This window comes from Pelodiscus sinensis, chromosome 1 (assembly GCF_052426305.1).
Source record: "Pelodiscus sinensis isolate ZL-2025 chromosome 1, ASM5242630v1, whole genome shotgun sequence".
In the NCBI taxonomy this organism is placed as follows: Eukaryota; Metazoa; Chordata; order Testudines; family Trionychidae; genus Pelodiscus; species Pelodiscus sinensis.
Genome location: NC_143052.1, coordinates 359042947 through 359066784, shown reverse-complemented (window position 1 = coordinate 359066784; position 23838 = coordinate 359042947). Strand labels below are relative to the sequence as shown.

At 51.2% G+C, this 23838-nt stretch overlaps 3 protein-coding genes across 3 annotated transcripts; 1 reads left to right on the top strand and 2 right to left on the bottom strand.

Annotated features, from left to right (window-relative positions):
• Nucleotides 1-1966: 1966 nt before the first annotated feature.
• LOC142827773 (olfactory receptor 52E2-like) lies at nucleotides 1967-2914 on the top strand. The gene has a single exon (XM_075923520.2). It carries the CDS (start codon nucleotides 1967-1969, stop codon nucleotides 2912-2914), a length of 948 nt encoding a protein of 315 aa, XP_075779635.2.
• A 9988-nt stretch (nucleotides 2915-12902) lies between these two features.
• On the bottom strand, nucleotides 12903-13850 carry LOC102454066 (olfactory receptor 52R1-like). Its single transcript, XM_006127149.4, has one exon. The coding sequence runs from the start codon at nucleotides 13848-13850 to the stop codon at nucleotides 12903-12905; it is 948 nt and encodes a 315-aa protein (XP_006127211.4).
• Nucleotides 13851-22455: 8605 nt separating this feature from the next.
• LOC106732294 (olfactory receptor 52R1-like) lies at nucleotides 22456-23403 on the bottom strand. The gene has a single exon (XM_075903630.2). It carries the CDS (start codon nucleotides 23401-23403, stop codon nucleotides 22456-22458), a length of 948 nt encoding a protein of 315 aa, XP_075759745.2.
• Between the last annotated feature and the right edge of the window lie 435 nt (nucleotides 23404-23838).

The following is a 23838-nucleotide window of genomic DNA, read 5'->3' as shown; positions in this document are numbered from 1 at the left end:
GAAAAGAAGCTTCAAGTGGTAGCTGAGTTAGTCTGTACAGGATAAATTTAAAAAACAAACAAGGTCTGGTAGCACTTCCTAGCTCTCTTTAAAAGATCTCCGGGTGGCTGTCTTGTCACAAACACACAGGGAGGTGTAGGAATTACAAGTCACCCACAAATTCTGTTCTCACTCTGATCACCATCTCCTCAATCGGGACAATGGCTGGCTGGTCCATTATTCAATGAAGGTGCCAACAGATCTCCATGTGGATTCTTGTGTCAGTTCCCTTTGATCCTTAGCTGCTTCTTTTTCACTATCCAATCGTCAGGTGCTTATAGGCACCAGCTCTGCCTGCTTGTTTTCCCCTTTGATATTTTCATTCCCTCTGCTCCCTGTTTCCTGCCCCTTCTGTTTTTCTTCCCCCCCCCCACGGCCCCTGCTCTCCCTTCTACCCTAATGATTTTGGGTCTGCACATCCTAAACTCAACACTCCAGTCATCTGAAGAAGTGGGCTGTGCCCACGAAGGCTCGTGATCCCATCGACATGTTTTGTTAGTCTATAAAGTGCTGCCAGACCATTTGGTGGTTTTTAAATTTAATTATGAACAGACATTCAATGTTCTGGTTCCAAAGGGTATCTGACTTCCTAAGCATCGTCTTCATTCCTGTAAGGTTCACTGTGGGGGATGATTAACCCCCTCCTGGACTGCTAATGGGCTGGAAATATCTCATCCCCTCAGAGGATCTGTGTGTCTCATACTGCTTGCTTACAGAAGAAAAAATAGTTCTTGAGCACATTTACATTTTAACATTCACAGTTTTCGGGTCTCCCTCTAGTAACCAGCCTAACCCTTTCCCATTACTTCCTTTGCTCTTCACATCCTGAATTACCTTCCTTTTCATCTTTTCTCCTGCCAAGCCTGGGTTTTTCCTGATGTTGTAAATGTTCCTTATCAATTCTCATAATTTCCAATGCACATTCGATGCTATCTGTTTTCCTTTTTACCATTTATTATATGTTCCTGCCTACTCCTTCACTCTCATTGCTACCCTCACTGTACCGCAGGACTGGGCTTTGTACCAAGCTGTCTTCTTTCTTTTTTCTTGGACCTTGGCTTTTTAGCTATTAAATAAAGTTATTTAAAATTGACGCCAATGTTTCTTCCCATTTAATGGCTAAATATTTCCTGTCAGTTACGTTTCGCAACAATTTTCCTCAGCTCGACGGGATTAGCCATTTCGAAACACTAATTATGAACAGACATTCGACATTGCCCTTTGGAATGTTTTCAGTTCTGCTCATTCATTTGGTCTTCTCCAGCATGAACTTTGTCTCTTCTACAAACCAAACAGCCCCAAACTTTATAGTCTCCTTCTTACGGCAGCCCCCACTCCCCTTTCCATCACACTGGCCTTGGGGGACTGAACTGCCCACCACTCCACAGCAGGTCATTCTCTGGCCCATTCCCTAGGCTCCGGACACTGTCTGTGTCTGCCGACTGCTGTGACGGAGCTGGTGTCTGTATGACCTACCAACTCTGACACCCGAGACTTTCCCTGAGGGCTGTTCCAATGGCGATGTCCCCCCAGCAAAAGCCTTGGCAAAGATTTAGGTTCGATCTGCTCTCGGCTGTGGAGCAGCTGGACAAACGGGGAATTCCTGACAGCACCGATGGGCCAGGTAGACTTTCAGCGCATAACAGGACAATACAGGCCAGGCAGGATCCACACTCCTCTTTCCTGCTGGCACCTGTTGAGCTTTCTCACAGGGAAGGTGTTGGAAACACTGACCCATGGGCCCCCTCGGATTGGGACTGGCAGGATTAAGCTCAGTTGTTTATCATTTATTTCTCTGCATAATTAAATTGTCATTTTTCAAGGTGTGGAAAGAACGATCATCAGTTTCGACCATTGGAACAGCCTCCGGAAGTGCATGTGATGTCTCATAGTAACATTCGGAGTTGGACAACTTCTTGCCTGCTCCATGTCAGATTCCAACAGAACCAACTTCATCAACCCCTCCACCTTCATCCTGCTCGGCATCCCCGGCCTGGAGTCTGCCCATGTCTGGATCTCCATCCCCTTCTGCGCTATATACGCTGTAGCCCTTTTGGGGAACTTCACCATCCTGTTCATTGTGAAGAGGGAGCCGAGCCTCCATGGGCCCATGTACTATTTCCTCTGCATGCTGGCCGTCACTGACCTGGTCCTGTCCACGTCCACCCTGCCCAAAACACTGAGCATCTTCTGGTTCAATTCCAGGGAGATCAGTTTCAGTGGCTGCCTCACCCAGATGTTCTTCATTCACTCTCTGTCAGTGATGGAGTCTGGGTATTGTGCGGCCATGGCTTTCGATCGCTACGTGGCCATCTGTGATCCACTTAGACATTCCACCATCCTGACAAATGCCGTGATAGCCAAGATCGGCCTGGCCGTGATGTGGCGTAGTATCATGTTCATACTGCCCTATCCGCTGCTGGCCAGGCGGTGGCCGTATTGCAGAACCAACATCATCCCCTCCACACACTGCAAGCTAATGTCTGTGGTGAGCCTGGCCTGTGCCGACATCCGCATCAGTAACTACTACAGCTTCTTTGTGGCAATCTCTGTGTTGTGTCTGGATGTGTTTGTTATCGCTGTGTCCTACACCCAGATCCTCAGGGCCATCTTCCGCCTCCCCACCAAGGACGCCCGGCTCAAGACTTTTGGGACTTGCAGCTCCCACTTCTGCGCCATCTTAACTTTTAATATCCCAGCTATCTTCACCTTCCTCACGCAGCGCTTTGGCCACAATATGCCCCTCCATGTCCACATTCTCATGGCCAACGTCTATCTCCTGGTGCCCCCCATGCTCAACCCCATCATCTACGGGGTGAGGACCAAGCAGATACGAGACAGTTTGGTTTGGCTCTTTACTCCTAGGAAGAACTAAACATTTTCTCCTAGTGCTCCGGCTTTCACACTGAGCTCGGTGCAGGACTGGCTGGTGACGCAGTGCTGGGCCTCTTCCCTGAGTCGCCTACAGGGTAGTCTAAGGGACATTAAACCTTCCCTGTGCCGTGTAACTGGGAGAAACCACTCACTGACTCCCAGCAACCTCACCTTTGTAATTGCTGGTAACTGGACCTCTGAGCCCCAACGCTGACCCCCTCTTGTCCCAACACTTTGCCCCCTTCTCCAGCTCTTCTCATAGACCCACCTCTGGTTTGTGTCATCCTGTCTGAGATTTCTGTTACTCCCTGCATCCCCCGCCCACTGCCAAGGCTCTCTGGTTTATCTCCTGCTCCCTCCTCCTCCAGCTGGGCTCCCTCTGCTCTGGCACTGGGACAGGAGCTGCTGAAGCCTGCCAAGGAGGCTCCATGAAGTGCAGGGAGGACACAGCATGGGGCCAACCAGCCAATCAGCAGCACTGAGGGGAGCCATGGGGTTGCGAGCAGGGTGGTGAGGCAGGCAGCAGAATTTGTGCTTCCTAGAGCTTGTGGTCCCCACAGCTCAGCTACAGAGTCCTGAGGCCAGAGACCTTTGGGTGGCTCACTGCTGAAGCTTTCAGCTCCCTTTGCTTCCTGCCAGCTGGGGCTCGGATCAGGCTGGGTCCCTGCGGTGGATGTGGGCTTTGTCTGAGCATGGCCTCCAGGGCAGAGAAGAGATCAGCTTTGAAACTCGTGTGTGAAACTCGGAGGTCAGAAGGAAGGAAGGAAGGAGCTGAGCCCTTCATTACTGAGGAAGGTGGGGTGCTGGGCAGAGACCGGGGTGGCTACTCTAGCTCCCAGGGAGAGAGATAAATGGCCCCTCTTCCCTTAGCTGGCTTTTCACACACGCACCCAGCACCATCCCTGGGACTTCTGGGCTCCTAGTGCCAGGGGTGGTATGTGCTTTTGGGCAGTGAACCCCTGGCAGCGCTGGGCCTTTCTCCCCCCAGCTCCCTGGTCACTTTCCTTCCAGTTAAATGGCTTGGGCCAATCCCTCTGGTGATGGAATCAGCCTCCCTGAAACCTGGGGAGATCCTCTCTCTAGAGCGTCCTGCAGACAGAGCAGTCAATTTCACCAAACACGGGGACCTCCTTGTCCCGAGAGAACAGCCACTCAGCCAGGTTAATCCCCAGCTCAGCCCTTCCAACAATCACGCTGCTGCCAATCCCCAGCCCAGAGCAATGACAACAAGCTGGGGGTGTCTCTGGGACCTTCTGTCTCCTCTGCCCTGGGCATGGAGTGTTACTCTCCCGAGCCAAGCCCACAGCCTCTGCCCATGGAAGGTTCCTGGCCCAGGCTGGTGCCCAGGTCCCATGAGCACAACCCATGTCCTGACCGGCTTTGATGACTCACAAGTGCAGGCACTGCTCATAGTCCTGCAGAGTCATGTGTCTTCCCTGGCCTCATTGTGTGTCCTTGAAGAGCCATCAACACCGTGCTGCCTGGCCTCAGTGTAAATTCTGTCTGAGGGGTGTTGCCTAGGAATGCAACTAGAGAAGACACCAGTATGTCACCTGTAATCAGAACTTCAGACACAACGATGACAGATGCACGATACTTAGTAAATTGTAACATTCCCTTTGACACTGGACAGGACATGCCTTGTACACGGTTTCCTGCAATTGTACAATAGTGTAGCAAGAATGATAAAAATGGTCATAGCCAATCATGAAGTATCAAGGTATGAAACGAGGTTTACAGGATTGGTCGGCAAAGGCTTTCCTTGTTGACCGATCTGCGTCTTGATTGCCACGTTGTGCCAACGATCAGTTGGGCTGGCACAGCGCAGCGGCCATTTTTATTTTAATGAAGTGGGGAATATTTAAACCCCCGCTTCATTGACTATGTCGGACAGCCTCATTTACATATCTCTGCCAACAGAGGCATGTAGTCTAGACATATGGCTGTGTCTACACTGGGCCACTTATTCCGGAAAAGCAGCTGCTTTTCCGGAATAACTTGCCAGCTATCTACACTGGCCGCTTGCTTTTCCGGAAAAGCACTGACGATCTACTGTAAAATTGTCAGTGTTTTTCTGAAAAAACTATTCTGCTCCCGTTCGGGCAAAAGTCCTTTTCTGGGAAAACTGTTCCGGAAAAGAGCCAGTGTAGACAGCACAGTAGTCTTTTCCGCAAAAAAGGCCCGATCACGAAAATGACGATTGGGGCTTTTTTTGAAAAAGCGCGTCTACATTGGCCATGGATGCTTTTCCGGAAAAAGTGCTTTTCCGGAAAAGCATCCTGCCAATGTAGATGCGCTTTTTCCGGAAATACTTATAACGGAAAACTGTTCCGTTTTAAGCATTTCCGGAAAAGGGTGCCAGTGTAGACGTAGCCACCCTGTGTGTCTGCAGGCCTCTGACTGAGGGGTCAGCTACCACAGACCACAGCTTGGTTTTCTCCTTTAGTTTTTCAAGCTCTTTTGGAGCAAAACAGCTTGGGTTACCCCTGGGGGTGGGTTCAAGTGTTCACCCCTGCTTTTTAGGGATCAAAAAAGCACTTGATGGTGGCAGCAATTCTGTGATTGTGATTCTGGGAAGAAGTTTTTTTGTAACCAGTGTCTGTAGAAACAAAGTGTGTTTGTTTTTTCCTTTTGAGCTTTGTGGGCCCCCATCTTCTGCTCTTGGAGTGTCAGAATTCTTTGGAGGCGTGGCTGTCCTGCCTGGGATTCAATCATTCTGTGTCTCTCCACTCCTGGTTTAACTTTCGCATACAAAGGAATCTTACCCAGTTCAAATTTCATCCCTCTGTCTCGATTGGTTCTCCCGGCCCCCTGACCAACACCTTTGCTGTCAGTTAGCAAAGACGAATGACTTCCAGATAAACAGATGCTAAAATGGTGATTGATTAAGGACTAGCACAGCAGAATGTATAGACCTGAATGGGAGAAAAGTCCTATAAATGGGGCATCTTGCATGAATCTCTGTGTCGCATCTTGTCAAGATTGGGGCTTCAGCCCAGTTCAAGAGAAGCTCCTCCCCCTCGCATTTAACTCACCTGGCGAGTGAGTAAATGTGAGCAACAAACTAGTAACTTTAAGCAAAAGCAAGACGGGGCTGGTTGGTTTGCATATCAGGTTCAACCCCTTTTCCAATTAACTCAATAGTGGCATTTAATACAAGCAATGTATGTGTAAATCTAGGTTGGTCTTTAGATAAAATAAGGTAACAGAGTTCAACCACCCTTGCCCAAAGCAGGACCAACCCCGACACAATCATCCCAGCTAGGGCTTTGTCCAGCCAGGACTTAAACACCTCGGCTGTGTCTATATTGGCACCGTTTTCCGGAAAAGGGATGCTAATGAGACCAGTCGGAATTGCAAATGCCGCAGGGGATTTAAATATCCCCCGCGGTATTTGCATGAATATGGCTGCCGCTTTTTTCCGGCTTGGGGCTTTGCCGGAGAAAAGCACCAGTCCAGACGGGATCTTTCGGAAAATAAAGCCTTTTCCAGAAGATCCCTTATTCCTGAATTTAAGAGGAATTGGGGTATGTCTACACTACAAAGTTAATTCGAACTAACAGACATTAGTTCGAACTAACTTTCATAGGCGCTACACTAGCGCTCCGTTAGTTCGAATTTAATTCGAACTAGCGGAGCGCTTAGTTCGAACTAGGAAAACCTCATTCCATGAGGATTAAGCCTAGTTCGAACTAGCTAGTTCGAATTAAGGGGTGTGTAACCCTTAATTCGAACTAGTGGGAGGCTAGCCCTCCCCAGGTTTCCCTGGTGGCCACTCTGGCCAACACCAGGGAAACTCGTATGCCCACCTCCCGGTCCCGGACCCCTTAAAGGGCCACGGGCTGGCTACAGTGCCCGTGCCAGGTGCAAGCCTGCCAGCACCCAGCCAGCAGACCCTGCACCTGACACGGATAGAGCCACCCACCCGATGCCCCCCAGCCCTCCCCCTCTTCCCGGGACCAGGCTGGCGGCTCCCGGGAGCTTGCCCGGGACCGCAAGAGACGAGCACCCGCCTGTGCTAGTGTGGACATTGTGGACCTCGTCCACAATCTCCGCACTAGGCACAGGAAAGTGGCCAGCTAGGGCAGGAGAGCTGCTAGCCTGGCCACCCAGGAGCAGGTGTGCAAGAGAATCAAGGGGGTCCACTGAGACCCCCGACCCTGAGCCCTGAGCTTACAATGGCCGTCCTGGGTCAGACCAAAGGTCCATCTAGCCCAGTAGCCTGTCTGCCGACAGCGGCCAACCCTAGGGACCCTGGAGGGGATGGACCGAAGACAGTGACCAAGCCATTTGTCTCGTGCCATCCCTCTCCAGACTTCCACAAACCTTGGGCAGGGACACCACTCCTACCCCCTGGCTAAGACCACTCCATGGACCCAACCTCCATGACTTGATCTCACTTCCCTTTAAACTCTGTTCTAGTTGTAGCCTTCACAGCCTCCTGCAGCAAGGAGTTCCACAGGTTGACTCTTTGCTTTGTGAAGAACAACTTTCTGTTACTACTTTTGAAGCCTGCTACCCATTCCTTTGCTTTGGTGTCCTCTAGTCCTTCTGGGTATGTCTACACTACCCCGCTAGTTCGAACTAGCGGGGTAATGTATGCATACCGAACTTGCTAATGAAGCCCAGGATTTGAATTTCCCGGGCTTCATTAGCATAAAGCTGGCGCCGCCATTTTTAAAAGCCGGCTTGTTCGAACCCCGTGCGCGTGGCTACACGCGGCACAGGCTAGATAGTTCGAACTAGCTAGCCATTCCGAACTATCTGTACGCCTCGTTCCACGAGGCGTACAGATAGTTCGGAATGGCTAGCTAGTTCAAACTAGCTAGCCCGTGTCACGTGTAGCCGCGCGGCACGGGGTTCGCACTAGCCAGCTTTTAAAAATGGTGGCGCCGGCTTTATGCTAATGAAGCCTGGGAAATTCAAATCCCGGGCTTCATTAGCAAGTTCGGAATGCATACATTACCCCGCTAGTTCGAACTAATGGGGTAGTGTAGACATACCCTCTTTATGGGAACTAATGAAGAACTATTCTGTATGTACCCTCTCCACCCAACTCCTGCTTTTAGAGACCTCTATCCTGTCCCCCCTCCGTCTCCTCTTTTCTAAGCTGAAAAGTCCCAGTCTCTTTAGCCTCTCTTCATCTGGGACCTGTTCCCAACCCCTGATCATTGTAGTTGCCCTCCCCTCTCCCAGCCTCTCTCTTCCCCTCTCCCACCTCCTTTTCCCAGTCTCCCCCAGTTTTGTTCAATAAAGACAGATTCCATTTTGGAAGACACATTATCTTTATTTTGTACATCAAGAAGAGGGGCTAGGGAAGGGTAAGTGGAAGGAGGTGAGGGAGGAATGGGGCACGAGCCCCCGATGGGGAGGACTGGGCAGGCTCTGTGGGCTTCTGCGGGTGGAAGCTCTCCTGCAGCCCCCCAATTGTCCCCTCTCCCCAGATGGCATCCTGCGGCAAGTGCAACTGGGCTGATGGCCGAGTGGTGTGATGTGCCCAGTGTGGGTAGTCTGGGCAATCCGAGCCAGGACTGCTTTGCAAGCGGGGCACCCCTTAGAACTGTCTGTCCGGGGTGGGGGTCGGGTCCCTTTAAGCACAGCCCTCGGCTAGCCTGAGACAGCATCTCCACGCTCTAAGTCCTCCTCTGATGCCCTGCCGGCACTGCTTCCAGCCATCCTTAACCCCGCTTCAGGGTCCACTTAATGTGGACATGCTAGTTCGAATTAGCAAAACACTAATTCGAACTAGTTTTTTAGTCTGGATCCGTTAGTTCGAATTAACTTAGTTCGAATTAACTAATTCGAACTAAGTTAGTTCGAATTAACGTTGTAGTGTAGACATACCCTAAGGGATCTTCCAGAAAAGGCTTTATTTTCCAAAAGATCCCATCTAGACTGGAGCTTTTCTCCGGCAAAGCCCCGGGCCGGAAAAAAGCGACAGCCATGTTCATGCAAATACCGCAGGGGATATTTAAATCCCGCGTGGCATTTGCAATTCCGACTGGTCTCATTAGCATCCCTTTTCCGGAAAAGGTTGCCAATGTAGACACAGACCTCTAGGGATGCAGATCCCACCACCTCCCTAGGGAACCCATCCCAGTGCTTCCCCACCCTCCTAGGGAAATCATTTTTGCTAATATCCAACCTAGACCTCCCCCACTGCAACTTGAGACCATTGCTCCTTGTTCTGCATCTGTCACTACTGAGAACAGCCTCTCTCCAGCCTCTTTAGAGCATCCTGCAGGAAGTTGCAGGCTGCTCTCAAATCCCCCCTCACTCTTCTCTTCTGCAGACGAAACAGACCCAAATCCCTCAGCCTCTCCTCGCAGGTCATGTGCTCCAGCCCCCTCATCATTTTGGTCACCCTCCACTGGACCCTCTCCAATGTATCCAAATCCTTTCTATAGTGGGGGCCCCAGAACTGGACACAATACTCCAGATGTGGCCTCACCAGAGCCGAATAAAGGGGAATAATCACTTCTCTGGATCTGCTGTCAATGCTTCTCCTAATACACCCTAATATGCCATTAGCCTTCCTGGCTACAAGGGCACCTTAATGACTCATATCCTCTTTGTCGTCATGGAGACCCACTTCTGGATGTGGCTGAGTCGTAAACAGGAGACCCTCTCCACAACGAAATCATCCAGGGTATGTCTACACTACCCCCTAGTTTGAACTAGGGGGGGTAATGTAGTCATACGGAGTTGCAAATGAAGCCCAGGATTTGAATTTCCCGGGCTTCATTTGCATGAAGCCGGCCGTCGCCATTTTTAAATGCCGGCTAGTTCGGACTCTGTGCCGCGTGGAACGAGGTGTACAGCTAGTTCGGAATAGGAAGCCTAATCTGAACTAGCTAGTCCATGCCGCGTGTAGCCGCACGGCACGGGGTCCGAACTAGCCGGCATTTAAAAATGGCGCAGGCCGGCTTCATGCAAATGAAGCCCGGGAAATTCAAATCCCGGGCTTCATTTGCAACTCCGTATGACTACATTACCCCCCCTAGTTCGAACTAGGGGGCTAGTGTAGACATACCCCCAGTGAGTCAAACCCTCTCGCTGAGGATGGGCCCAGAACAGGGACATCTATGGGTGAGACACGCACAGCCCCTTGGTAGAATTTGGCTCCAGTTGGCCTGGCATGAAAGGAACGGGAGCCCTGCCAATATATCGATAGGCCTCAGGCTAATTTCTCTGGCCTAAACCACAAACAAGTTCAAGTTAAAAGCATCCAAAGGTTTTTTTTCCCAGCCAGCTCCCTTCCCAGGGGTCCTGCTCTGCGTATGATCCCAATTAACGCTAACGAGATGGACAGTGATCACAGCACCAGGTCACAGCAGGGTTGATGAGCACTGGCCGGGAGAACCGAGGCTGGGCCCAGACATAAACACATGTGGTCAATTAGCAGGTTGCCAGTTCCTCCGGGGGATTTTGCATGAATTTCTACTTAACAAAACCGACATGTTCAGAGCTCAGGGCTCCCCTGGGCACTGGGCTGCCCCACATACCCTGAACAGACAGACACTGCAGTGCGTTTCCTTGTCCCGACAGCGAGGGAGGCCTGAAGGGATGAGGGGCAGGACGGCCATGGGGTGTTCATAGGATCAGAGATGATTGTGGCTGGAACAGATCTCAGGAGGTCCTCAAGCCAACCCCCTGTTCCAAGGAGGAGCAACATCAATTAACTCACCCCAGCCAGCTGGGCCCTGACAGTTTCTAAGTGTTTGGCTCAGGTGCTGGGGCCGGATGCTCCAGGCTGCAGCAGATGTTGGCTCCCTTGTCCCCGTGCGTTGCTGCTTCTGACCCCTCTGCAGCCTGCCTGGGTCAGTCAGTACTGCAGTTACCCCCTACCCCAGCCCCCCGCTGTGTCCCTGCCTCTGCAGTCAGGTGCCGTAGCCTGTGTGGCTCTGGAATGTCTCATAAACCCTTGCACCAGCTAAACCTTTGTGTCCCAAGAGGCAGCTAGTGCAAAGGAGTCTGGGGTCTAGCCAAGGCCTCTCAGCCCCAACTTTGCTCGTCTCAAACTGGGGCTGGAGGGTGGCTGGTAAAGCCTGGCTCTGGCCCGGCGTGTCTGAGGGAGTCCCACGGCAGCCACTGGAACATGCATCTGGTTGGCACAGGTGTAGCCCCCCGAGATGTAACACGGCAGGAAGTGATGTCACTGCATCCACCGGGATGGGCAGCAGAGCAGCCCCATCCCCTGCTAGCAATTCTCCCACAACAGCCAATCAGCACAGGGGAGGCAGGGCTGAGCCTGCTTCCCCTTCCCCAGCTCTGCCTCTGTAGTGCCCCCTGCTGTTCCTGCTTGGAGCTACATGCTGCACAGTCGGTGCCCCTCCCTCTGGGCTGGCAACGCCCCCTGCTGCTCCAGATTTGGCTTTTAGCATCATGCTCCCTAGCACTTAGGGACATCTGTTGCTAACTACCCACCCTTGCGACATTTGCATCTTGCTGCTGCTCTCTGCTGTCCTCAGTCAGGCGTTCCCGATGGGTTCCAGGCAGCTCTCCTGCTCCAGCCCTGATACACGTCTGGCTCCAAGCTTAGCTCTCCGATCTCCCTGCTAACCTTGCGCAAGGGGTTAACAGAGAGACTCCGGGAGAGCCCCCCGAGACCACAGAACCACATGAGGATTGAAAGCACCAGACCAGATGTATCGACCATCGAGGTCAGTAACAGTTCTCAGCAAACAGACTTGCCGCTGAGCCACTACACGTATGTAGCCATGACAATGGACTAGCTCAGTCACTGCTATGGACGTCCGCGCTCCCCTTCGGCCAGACAAAGACAGTTCTTTGCAGCACACTTTAATACACAGGTACAAACTCGCCACACAGCATTCCCGACCATGCTCTGATGTTCCCTAGATCTACCCACTCCATGTGGGTACAGTCTTGTCCATGGGGGTACAATCACTGTCGAACATGGTGTCCAGTTAGCCCCACACCTGAACCTGGGTCTTTATGTTCCTGTTGGCTCTGCCTGGGGCGTTGGGACCAAGGTGGGTCTTCATCAGGTGTTCTGTTACGAGCCCCCTGCAATGTGCTCACAGCCTGGGCCTAGAGCCTCTTCGGCCCGACTGTTTCTGCAACATCTGTCCCATTTCTGCCAACTTCTGTGGGCAGGGCCTGCCTCTTCCACATAGCTTAATGCTGCTTTATTTGAGCAAAGTCTCAGCCATTGTGGTCTCAGGCCTCACACATGGCCTGTGATACGTATTCATTTTAGGCCTCATCTTACTCCACCTGCCACACCCTTCTGAGGCTGCTTGTCTAACCCCTTCTGCCCATTAGTTCTGGGCAGTGTACATGGCCCGGTCGGAGTGGGAACAGTGTGTGCAGTGCCTGGTGCTGCGTGTCCAGAGCCATTGGCATGTAGTCTTCATAGCTCAGCTCCAGCTGACAGCTGCGGAAATGAGCCACCCAAAGCTCTCTGGCCTCAGGACTCTGTAGCTGAGCTGTGGGGCCCACAAGTTCTAGGATGCTCAATCTCTTCTGCCTGCTTCACCACGCTGCTCCCAACCCCATGGCTCCCCTCAGTGCTGCTGATTGTCTGGTTGGCCCCATGCTGTGTCCTCTCTGCACTCCATGGAGGTTCCTTAGCAGGCTTCAGCAGCTCCTGTCCTAGCATCAGAGCAGAGGGATCCCAGCTGGTGGTGGAGGGAGGAGGAGATAAACCAGAGAGTCATGGGGCATGTGTGTCTTGATGCAGGAAGTTCTGGGGGGAGAAACAGACCAGGGGTGGGTCTTTGGGAAGAACTGGAGAATGGGGAAAAGCCTTGAGAGAAGAGGCGGGCAGGGGTCCAGTTACCAGCAATAAGAAAAGTCACAGTGCTGGGAGTCAGTGAGTGGTTTGTCCAAGTGACACATCACAGGGAAGGTTTAATGTCCCTTAGCCTGTCCTGTAGGTGACTCAGGGAAGAGGCCCAGCACTGCGTCACCAGCCAGTCCTGCACAGAGCTCAGGGGGAAAGCCAGAGCACCAGGAGAAAACGCTTAGTTCTTCCTAGGAGTAAAGTGCCGAACCAAACTGTCTCGTATCTGTTTGGTCCTCACCCCATAGATGATGGGGTTGAGCATGGGGGGCACCAGGAGGTAGACGTTGGCCATGAGAATGTGGACCTGCAGGGGCACATTGTGGCCAAAGCGCTGTGTGAGGAAGGAGAAGAGACCTGGAATGTGAAAGGATAAAATGACACAGAGGTGGGAGCTACAGGTCCCAAAAGTCTTGAGCCGGGCGTCCTTGGTGGGGAGCTTAAAGATGGCCCTGAGGATCTGGGTGTAGGACACAGCAATAAGAAAAAGATCCACACCAGTCACAAAGAATAACACAAAGAGGCCGTAGTAACTACTGATGCGAATGTCGGCACAGGCCAGCTTCACCACGGTGATGTGCTCGCAGTGCGTGGAGGGGATGATGTTGGTTCTGCAATATGGCCACTGCCTGGCCAGGAGGGGATAGGGAAGTATGAGCATGATGCCACGGAGCACCACAGCCAGGCCGATCTTGGCTATAATGGAATTTGTCAGCAAGGAAGAATGTCTCAGGGGATCACAGATGGCCACATAGCGATCGAAAGCCATGGCCACACATATGCCCGACTCTATCACTGACAGAGAGTGAACGAAGTACAGCTGGGCGAGACAGGCACTGAAACCGATCTCCCTGGAATTGAACCAAAAGATGCTCAGCGTTTTTGGCAGAATGGATGTGGCCAGGACCAGGTCGGTGATGGCCAGTATGCAAAGGAAATAGTACATGGGCTCATGGAGGCTCTGCTCTGTCTTCACAATGAAGAGGATGGTGAAGTTCCCCAAGAGGGCGATGGCGTATACAGCACAGTAGGGGATGGAGATCCAGACATGGGCCACCTCCAGGCCAGGAATCCCCAGGAGAATGAAAGTGGAGGGGTTAGAGAAATCAGTTCTGTTTGGATATGACATGGAGCAGAGAAGAAGGTGTCTAACTCTGAAGGTCATTAAGAGACACCACATGTGCTACCGGCGGCTGTTCCGATGGTTGAGACTGATGATTGTTCTTTACACACCTTGAAAAATGACAGTTTTGTTATACAGAGAAATAAATGATAAACAACCGACCCTCCTCCTGCCAGTCCCAATCTGAGGGGGTCCATGGGTTATTGTTGCCAACATCTTCCCAGTGAGAAAGCTCAACAGTCACCAGCAGGAAAGAGGAGTGTGGATCCTTCCTGGCCTTTACTGTCCCATCATGTGCTGAAAGCCAAACTGGACTGTTGGCGCTGTCAGGAATTCCCCGTTCGTCCAGCTGCTCCACAGCCAAGAGCAGAACAAACCCAAATCTTCACAAAGGCCTTTGCTAGGGGGACACCCGCATGGGAACAGGCCTCAGGGAAAGACCTGGGTATCAGAGCTGGTAGGTCATGTAGAGACCAGCTCAGTCGCAGCAGTCGGCAGACATAGAGTTCGGCTGCCTAGGAAATGGGTTGGAGAACAACCTGATGTGGAGAAGTGGGCAGTTTGGTCACCAAAGACATTACCAATGCAAAGGGGAGCTCCACACTAGGGTCTGAGAACGTGAGGGGCTGACGTAGGAATGAGGCTGTAACGTTTGGAGCTGTTTGGTTAGGAGAAGAGACACACAAAGGTCATTCTGGAGAAGGGTAGAATTGACGACTTTCCAATAGGTCCCCAGAACAATGTCGAATGTCGGTTCATAATTAGTGTTTCAAAGCAGATAATCCCGTCAAGCTGAGCACAATTGTCACCAAACGTAATTGACAGGAAATATTTAGCTATTAAATGGGAAGAAACATTGGCGTCTATTTTAAAAGATTTTATTTAACAGCTAAAAAGCCACAGTCCAAGAAAGAAGAAAGTAGACAGCTTGGTACTAAGCCCCATCGTGTGGTAAAGTGAGGGTAGCAATGAGGGTGAAGGAATGTAATTGAGGATGTGAAGAACAAAGGAAATGATGGGAAAGGATTAAGCTGGTTACTAGAGGGAAAGCCGAAAATTGTGAATGTTAAAAATGTAAATAAGAACATAAGAGCGGCCAGACTGGGTCAGACCAATGGCCCATCTAGCCCCGTGTCCTGTCTGTCCACAGTGACCAATGCCAGTTGTCCCAGAGGGAGGGGACACAACAGGTAATCCTCACGTAATCCCTCCCCTGTCACCCACCTCCAGACAAACAGAGGCTACCATTCCTACCTAGCCTGGCTAATAGCCATTGATGGACCTAACCTCCATGAATCTGTCTAGCTCTTTTTTGAACCCTGTTAAAGTCCTAGCCTTCTCCACATCCTCTGGCAAGGAGTTCCACAGGTTGAGTGTGCGCTGAGTGAAGAAAAACTTCCTTTTGTTTGTTTTAAACCTGCTGCCTATTCATTTCATTTGGTGACTCCTAGTTCTTATGTTATGGGAATAAGTAAATTACATTTCCTTATTCATTTTTTCTACACCGGTCAGGATTTTAGAGACCTCTATCATATCCCCCTTTAATCCCCTCTTTTCTACGATAAAAAGTCCCCGTCTTTTAATCTGTCTTCATATGGGACCCATTCCAAACCCCTCATCATTTTTATTGTCCTTTTCTGAACCTTTTTCAATGCCAACATATCTTTTTTGAGATGAGGTGACCACATCTTTACACAGTATTCAAGAAGCGGAACTACCATGGATTTATATAGAGTCAATAAGATATTTTCTGTCTTATTCTCTATCCCTTTTGAAATGACTCCTAACATTCTGTTTGCTTTTTTGACTGCCACTGCATAGTGAGTGGATGTTTTCAGAGAACTATCCGCAATGACTTCAAGATTTCTCTCTTGAGTACTTGTAGCCAAATTAGTCCCCATCATCTTGTACGTATATTTGGGATTATTTTTTCCAACGTGCATTACTTTACATTTATCAACATTACATTTCATTTGCCATTTTGTTGCCGAATCATTTGGGGTACGTCTAGACTACAGGCTTTTGTCAACAGAGGGTTTGTCGACAGATACTGTTGACAAAGCTTCTGTTGACAAAGAGCGTCTAGACTACATCCAGTTCTGTAGACAAAGCAAGCCACTTTGTCGACATGACAGTGTAGACGCAAAGAACAGTGTAGATGCAATAACTCCTTCTGTTGACAGAACTCTATCAACAAAAGGCGTGATTCCTCGTAGAATGAGGTTTACATATGTCGACAAAACTGCTGAGTTATGTCAACGTTATGTCAACAGAATTCAGTGGCAGTGTAGATGCAGGTATAGTTTTGTTTACAAAAGTCCACTTTTGTTGACAAAACCCTGTAGTCTAGACACACCTTAGTTTGGTGAGATCTTTTTGAAGCTCTTCACAGTCTGCTTTCGTCTTAACTATCTTGAGCAGTTTGGGATCATCTGAAAATGTTGCCACCGCACTATTTACCCCTTCTTCTAGATCCTTTATAATTAAGTTGAATAGAATGTGTCCCAGGATGTACTCTTGGGGGACCCTACTAGTTACCTCTCTCCACTCAGAAAACTGACCATTTATTCCTACCCTTTGTTTCCTGTCTTTTAACCAATTATCAGTCCAAGAAAGGACCTTCCCTCTTATCCCATGACAACTTACGAGCCTCTGGTGAGGGATCTTGTTAAAGGCTTCCTGGAAATCTAAGTACACCATATCAACTGGATCCCCCTTGTCTACCTGTTTGTCGACCCCCTCAAAAAACTCTTGAACTACGTCTAGACTGGCATGATTTTGCAGAAATACTTTTAACAGAAAAGTTTTTCCGTTAAAAGTATTTCAGCAAAAGAGCGTCTAGATTGGCATGGATGCTTTTTCATTCCACGAGGAGTAACGGTAGTTCGAACTAGGAAGCCTAGTTCGAATTACCTAGTTCATGCCCCATGTAGCCGCGCTGCACGGGGTTCAAACCAGCGGGATTTTAAAAATGACGGCTCCCTGCTTATGCAAATGAAGCCTGGGAAATTCAAATCCCGGGCTTCATTTGCAAGTGCGGTATGCCTACATTACCCCGCTAGTTTGAACTAGCGGGGTAGTGTAGACATACCCTATAATCCTCGTTCCACAAAGATTAAGAGATTTGTCAGAATAGTGCCTTATTTTGAAATTTGGCACTTTCTTTACAGCACCAAATTTCAAAATAAGCTATTTTGACCTAGACTCGGAATAAGCTACACAGTTTGTGTAGTGCAAATTGAGTAGCTTATTGCGACAGCAGGGTGCTGTCTACATGCACTCCGAGTGCCCATCTATAAATAAGAATAACCTAAGAACCGACAGACAGTCAGTTTAACTACTGTGCCAGGGAAGATAATGGAGCAGGTAATTAAGGAATTCATTTGCAAACATCAGGAAGATAATAAGGTGATAGATAACACCCAGCATGGATTTGTAAAGAACAAATCACGTAACTAACCCGATCGCTTTCTTTGTTCGGATAATGAGTCTTGTGGATCAAGGGGGTGGTGTTAGAAGTAGCAGATAAAAGTCAATTAACCACCCTTTTGTTAACAGCAAGGACAATAAAATGCAAGAGGAAGGACTGGCACTGTCCGTGCGTTAACACACGGCCAGCTCCTGAGCTCTTTCCTCAGTTCTTACTGCAGAAGTTTTGCCTCCGCAGGGCCCGAGCAAACTATGGGCCATGGGCTCAGAACGTGGCCTGGGATTGCACATCTACTCGCACCGCTCAGCCTGAAGGATAAGGACCTTAGGTGTTCAGTGGCTTTGCAGAGCAGAGAGAATCACAGACTGTTCCTACCACACCATCCCCACAGTGCCTTGGGGCTGTGGAGCAGGAGAGCCCCCAGCCAGAGCTGGTACCTGTGAGAGCTGAGAGGGACGTGTCTTCCCCGGGATCCCCCGTCAGGCAGCCGCGTCCCGCATCTCTCTCAGCCCAGCGTCTGCAGCAGCATCCCGCACCGAGAGCCGGCACAGGGCCGTGCACTGGTTATAACACAGCTCTGTGCAGCCCCAGGGGGGTTCACTGAGCCTCTGGGGGAGAAGATGCATCTGAATGTCAAATGTCTGGAGACCAGAGATACCACGTCTGCACTTCTGTGCTCTTCCTCCAGATTCAGGAGCAAACAACCATTAAGGCCCTTCCCAAAGGGCGAGGAAACTCTTGGGCCCTGGGCTGAGTCAGGGAAGAATTGACTGCTCTGTGCATTTGTGTATGTTTGAAAATTAGGGATGATTGGGAAAGAAATTAGGGATAATGCCTGGGTTTTCATAGAGTCTGATGTTCTATGCATTAGTTAATAGGAATCATCTGTATTTGGGTGTTTAGGTAAGAGCTGAAACATTCAGTGAATTGGAAGGTGCTGTGTGTGATCATCTGGGACCAGAAGAAATTTTTACATCAAATCATAGAAGATTAGTTCTGAAACATCCATGTTGAATGTTCCAGGTCAACTTCCTGTTCTTCAAGTGCTACAAAATGGATTCCGTGAGGACTTGCGCCATCACTTTTCCACAGACGAAGGTGAAGCTGACCGGGCTGTAGTTCCCTGGATTCTCCTTCATCACTTTTTTAAAAGCTGGGCACTACATTTGTCTTTTTCTAATCATCCGCATCCTCCCCCGATTACCACAAGTTATCACAGATAATGACCAATGGCTCTGGAATCACCTCAGCCCATTCCATCGGCTCCCTTGAGTGAATTTCCTCCAGCCCCCTGCACTTGTGCATGGCTACTGATTCTAAATACCCCTTAATCTGTTCTCGGCTGCTCATCTCCACCCCATATTGTGCTGCCCAGAGCAGGAGTCTGGAAATTGACCCTGACTTCACAGACAGAGGCAGACAAATGCATTGAGTCCTTCAGCTTTTCCCACATCATCTGCATGGCTGAGTCATCCCTCGTCATCTGTGCAAGATTCCACCACTTGTCAGCTTCCTCTTGGTGCCCAAGGTTGTCACTTAAACATATTGTCTACTTTTTTTCTGTCCATCAGGATGGCTTGTTTCTGTGCCCCAAATAAGGCTTCTTTAAAATACAGCCAGCTCTCCTGAACACCTTCCCCTTTCCCCCTGTAATACCTTCTCCAAAAAGTGCTTCATCTCGCTCCTCCTGCTACTCTAGTGGTCTACAGCCCATGACCACTACGACATCACCCTTGTTTTCCTTGCCTCTAGTCTTAACCCAAAGACTCTCAACAGGCTGGGACCTCAGGAAAGCCCCATGTCAACCGACACCAACACGTCCTGTCTGTGAACGGCTGCATCTGTGTAGCTGTTCCAGGTTTCCTGTCACTGCCTCCCTCAAGCTCCTAAGGCTGGACGCGCCTCAGGTGGCCATGCTGGCATCCCGCACACTGGGCCCACATGCTTTCGAGTCGCCGCAACATTCTGTCCCTGCCGCAGACTCTGGGTTTTAAGGGGGCAGAGGGGACTGTGTGGTGAGTGGTCTGGCTGGGGGGGGGGGAAGGTCAGAGGCCTGTGTGCTTTGAGGTATCTACATTTTGGGGAGTCTCTGTGCTGGGGGAGAGAGCCCTGTGAGTTCTGAGAGATGAGGGGGTCAGTTTGGGCAGGGGCGGGCAGAGAACTGTATGTGTTGAGGGGTGTCAGGGTACCACACGGAGTGTTCCAATGCCTGTGTGCTGTGGGCAGAGCACCTTTTTTGGCCATTAGTGTTTGTGATGAATCGTGGGGTATAGAGACCTGAATGGTTGAGGCCTATAGGGGGTGGGGTGGGCCAGTGTGAGTGTGGAGGGGAGGGAAAACAATGAAGGTGTGCAGGGATTGGGGGGCCATTGTTTGTGGCTGGCTTGTGAGCGTGTGTGGGGAGGGTGGGCACAGGACTCTGTGCTTTGAGGCCTGCAGGCCTGTGGTTCTGCCCTGTGGGTTGCTTTGTAGCCCAGACGACCCGCCAGGCCTGACTCCCCCTCCGCATGCTGAGACTGCTCAGGCGGCCAGAGGAGCCATTGGGCCTTTGTGCGCCCGGAGTAGCATTCGCGGGGCTGGAGGCGAGTGACAGATGCTGAGGGCGTGTGGGGGTGGAAATTAGAGCATCCCTGAGCCTGTTCCCAGGCACAGAGAATTCAGCCAGATGAAATTAAACTGCTCTACGGCAAGTAGAGACCCGGGCCCTGCTTTCTCCCTCACAAACCCCACGGGAGTCAGCCCACAACAATGCCGCTTGCTGGGCAGCCTGGCCCTGATGCCCGCATCGCTCGCCAGGACGTGGCTGCATAGAAACAGGACCCCCCCCCCCCCCGGCCCATCCTCCATTGAGTGACGCGCTTGGAGTGAGGTCAGGGATGACTTCAGTCCCATGGAGCCACCAGCCGGAACTTTGTCAAGCTGGGTCCTGAAATCTTCTAAGTGTTTGGCTCGGGTGCCGGGGCCTGATGCTCCAGGCTGCAGAAGAGGTTGGCTCCCTTGTCCCCGTGCGTTGCTGCTTCCGACCCCTCTGCAGCCTGCCTGGGTCAGTCAGTACTCCAGTTACCCCCTCCCCCGGCTCCCCGCTGTGTCCCTGCCTCTGCAGTCAGGCACCATAGCCTGTATGGCTCCGACACGCCCCACAAATCCTTGCACCAGCTGCAGCCGGTGCCTCCAATGAGGCATTGTTCCAGCCAGTGCAAAGGATTCTGGGGCATTTCCAAGGCCTGAAGGCCCCAATTTTGCTCATCTCAAACTGGGGCTGGAGGGCAGCTCGTAAAACCTGGCTCTGGCCTGGAGTGTGTGAGTGACCCACGGCAGCCCCTGGAATGTGTATCTCATTGGTGCAGGTGCAGCCCCCCGAGATGTAACATGGCAGGAAGTGATGTCACTGCATCAACCGGTATGGCAGCCCCAACCCCTCCTAGAGGTTCTCCCACATCAGCCAATCAGAGGGGGGGAAGCAGGGGCTGAGGTTGCCCCTGCAGCTCCCCCTGCTGCTCCAGATTTGGGTTTAGGCATCACGCTCCCTAGCACTCAGGGGCATCTGTTACTAAGCATCCACCCTCGTGCCATTTGCATTTCGCTGCTGCTCTCTGCTGTCCTCGGTCAGGCGTTCCCGATGGGTTCCTGGCAGCTCTCCTGCTCCAGCCCTGATACACGTCTGGCTCCAAGCTTAGCTCTCCGATCTCCCTGCTAACCTTGCGCATGGGGTTAACAGAGAGACTCCGGGAGAGCCCCCCGAGACCACAGAACCACATGAGGATTGAAAGCACCAGACCAGATGTGTCGACCATCAAGCTCAGTAACAGTTGTCGGTGAATAGACTCACTGCTGAGCCACTATGCATACGTACCCATGACAATGGACTAGCTCAGTCACTGCTATGGACGTCCGCACCCACCTCCCCCTCGGCCAGAAAAAGACACACTTTGCAGTTCTTTGCAGCACACTTTTATACACAGGTACAAACAAGTGACACAGCATTCCCGACCACGCTCTGATGTTCCCGAGATCCACCCATTCTCTTGTCCATGGGGGTACAATCACTATCGAACATGGTGTCCATTTAGACCCGGTCCTGAACCTGTGGGGGGTGTTGGTTCTTCACCAGGTGTTCTGTTACGAGCCCTCTGCAATGTGCTCACAGCCTGGGCCTAGAGCCTCCTCAGCCTGACTGTTTCTGCAACATCTGCCCCATTCCTGCCAAATTCTGTCAGTCTCACCCCTCGTGCCCATTCATGCTGGGCAGTGCACATGGCCCTGTTGGCGTGACACTAGCATGCACAGTACCTGGTGCTGCATGTCCGGAGCCATTGGCATTTGGTTCTCACAGCTCAGCTCCAGCCCCTGGGCAATGGATGCCCAGGAGTTTCAGGAAAGACACCATGTCTGTGTAAATAGCTGGCTAATAGGAGAGGGGCCACTTATCTCTCTCCCTAGGGGCTACTGTAGCCACCTCAGTCTTTACCCAGCATCCCACCTTCCCTGATAATGATGAACTCAGCTTCTTCCTTTCCTTTCCTTTCCTTTCCTTTCCTTTCCTTTCCTTTCCTTCCTTCCTTCCTTCCTTCCTTCCTTCCTTCCTTCCTTCCTTCCTTTTGAACTTCTACTTTAAAAAGAGGATCCTTTGCCCTACCCACAACAAGCTCTAGGATGCACAATCTCTCCTGCCTGCCTCACCACCCTGCTCCCAACCCCATGGCTTCCCTTGGTGCTTCTGATTGGTCTGTTGGCCCCATGCTGTGTCCTCCCTGCACTGAATGAAGGCTCCTTGGCAGGAGTCAGCAGTTCCTGTCCCAGCCCCAGAGCAGAACGAACCCAGCTGGTGGTGGAGATAAACCTGAGAATCATGGGTGGCAGGATGCAGAGAGTAACAGGAAGCTCAGGGGGAAAGAGACAAAGAGACAGAGTAGAGGTGGGTCTTTGGGAAGAGTTGGAGAACGGGGAGAAGCCTTGAGAGAAGAGGGGGAAGGTGGTGGGGACTCAGGAGTCCAGTTACCAGGTGAGAATGCTGCCAATTGGTAAATTGTTCCCCCAGCTTGTCCCAGTGACATGGCACAGGGAAGGTTTAATATCCTTTGGCCTGCCTTCTAGGCAACTCGGAAAAGAGGCCCAGAACTGCATCACTAGCCAGTCCTGCACAGAGCTCAGCGTGAAAGCCAAAGCACCAGGAGAAAACTTTTAATTACTTCTGTGAGTAAAGTGCCGAACCAAGGTGTCTCGTATCTGCTTGGTTCTCAACCCATAGATGATGGGGTTGAGCATGGGGGGCACCAGGAGGTACACGTTGGCCATGAGAATGTGGACCTGGATGGGCATATTGTGGCCAAAGCGCTGTGTGAGGAAGGAGAAGAGACCTGGGATGTGAAAGGTTAAAATAACACAGAGGTGGGCACTGCAGGTCCCAAAAGTCTTGAGCCGGGCGTCCTTGGTGGGGAGGTGGAAGATGGCCCTGAGGATCTGGGTGTAGGATAGACCAATAAGAAACACATCCAGACCAGTCACAAACAATGCCAAAAAGAGGCCGTAGTAGCTACCAACATGGATGTCGACACAGGCCAGGCTCACCACAGACATGTACTCACAGTGCGTGTGGGGGATGATGTTTGTTCTGCAATACGGCCACTGATTCGCCAGGAGGGGATAGGGCAATGTGAGTATGATGCCGCGCAACACCACGGCCAGGCCAATCTTGGTTACCATGGAGTTTGTCAGGATGGTGAAATGTCTCAGGGGATCGCAGATGGCCACGTAGCGATCAAACGCCATGGCCACCCATATCCCCGACTCCATCACTGACAGAGAGTGAACGAAGTACATCTGGGTGAGGCAGGCACTGAAACCGATCTCCCTGGAATTGAACCAGAAGATGCTCAGTGTTTTGGGCAGGATGGACGTAGACAGGACCAGGTCGGTGACGGCCAGCATGCAGAGGAAATAGTACATGGGCTCTTGGAGGCTCGGCTCCGTCTTCACAATGAAGAGGATAATGAAGTTCCCCATGATGGCGATGGCATAGACAGTGCAGAAGAGGATGGAGATCCAGACATGGGAGGCCTCTAGGCCAGGGATTCCGAGCAAGATGAAGGTGGAGGGGTTGGTGAAGTTGGTTGTGTTGGAATCAGACATGGGGTAGGGGAGAGGGTGTCCACCTCTGAATCTTAATATGAGACGCCACCTGCGCTACCGGAGGCTGTTCTGATGGGTGGAGCTGATGATCATTCCTTACACACCTTGAAAAATAACAATGTACTTAGTTAGAGAAACAAATGATAAACAACCGACCCTCCTCCTGCCAATCCCAATCCAAGAGGGCTCCATGAGTCAGTGTTCCCAACATCTTTCCAGTGAGAAAGCTCAATAGCCACCAGCAGGAAAGAGGCATGTGGATCCTGCCTGGTCTTCACTGTCCCATCATGCACTGAAAGCCAAACCAGCCCATTGGCGCTGTCGGGAATTCCCCCTCCGTCCGGCTGCTCCACAGCTGAGAGCTGAACAAACCCAAACCTTTGTCTGGGGCAGTTTGGTTTGAAGAAGAGACAAAGTTCATGCAAGAGAAGAACA

Coding starts and splice junctions, on each gene's coding strand:
- LOC106732294 (XM_075903630.2), bottom strand. CDS start 23,403: ATGTCTGATTCCAACACAACCAACTTCACCAACCCCTCCACCTTCATC.
- LOC102454066 (XM_006127149.4), bottom strand. CDS start 13,850: ATGTCATATCCAAACAGAACTGATTTCTCTAACCCCTCCACTTTCATT.
- LOC142827773 (XM_075923520.2), top strand. CDS start 1,967: ATGTCAGATTCCAACAGAACCAACTTCATCAACCCCTCCACCTTCATC.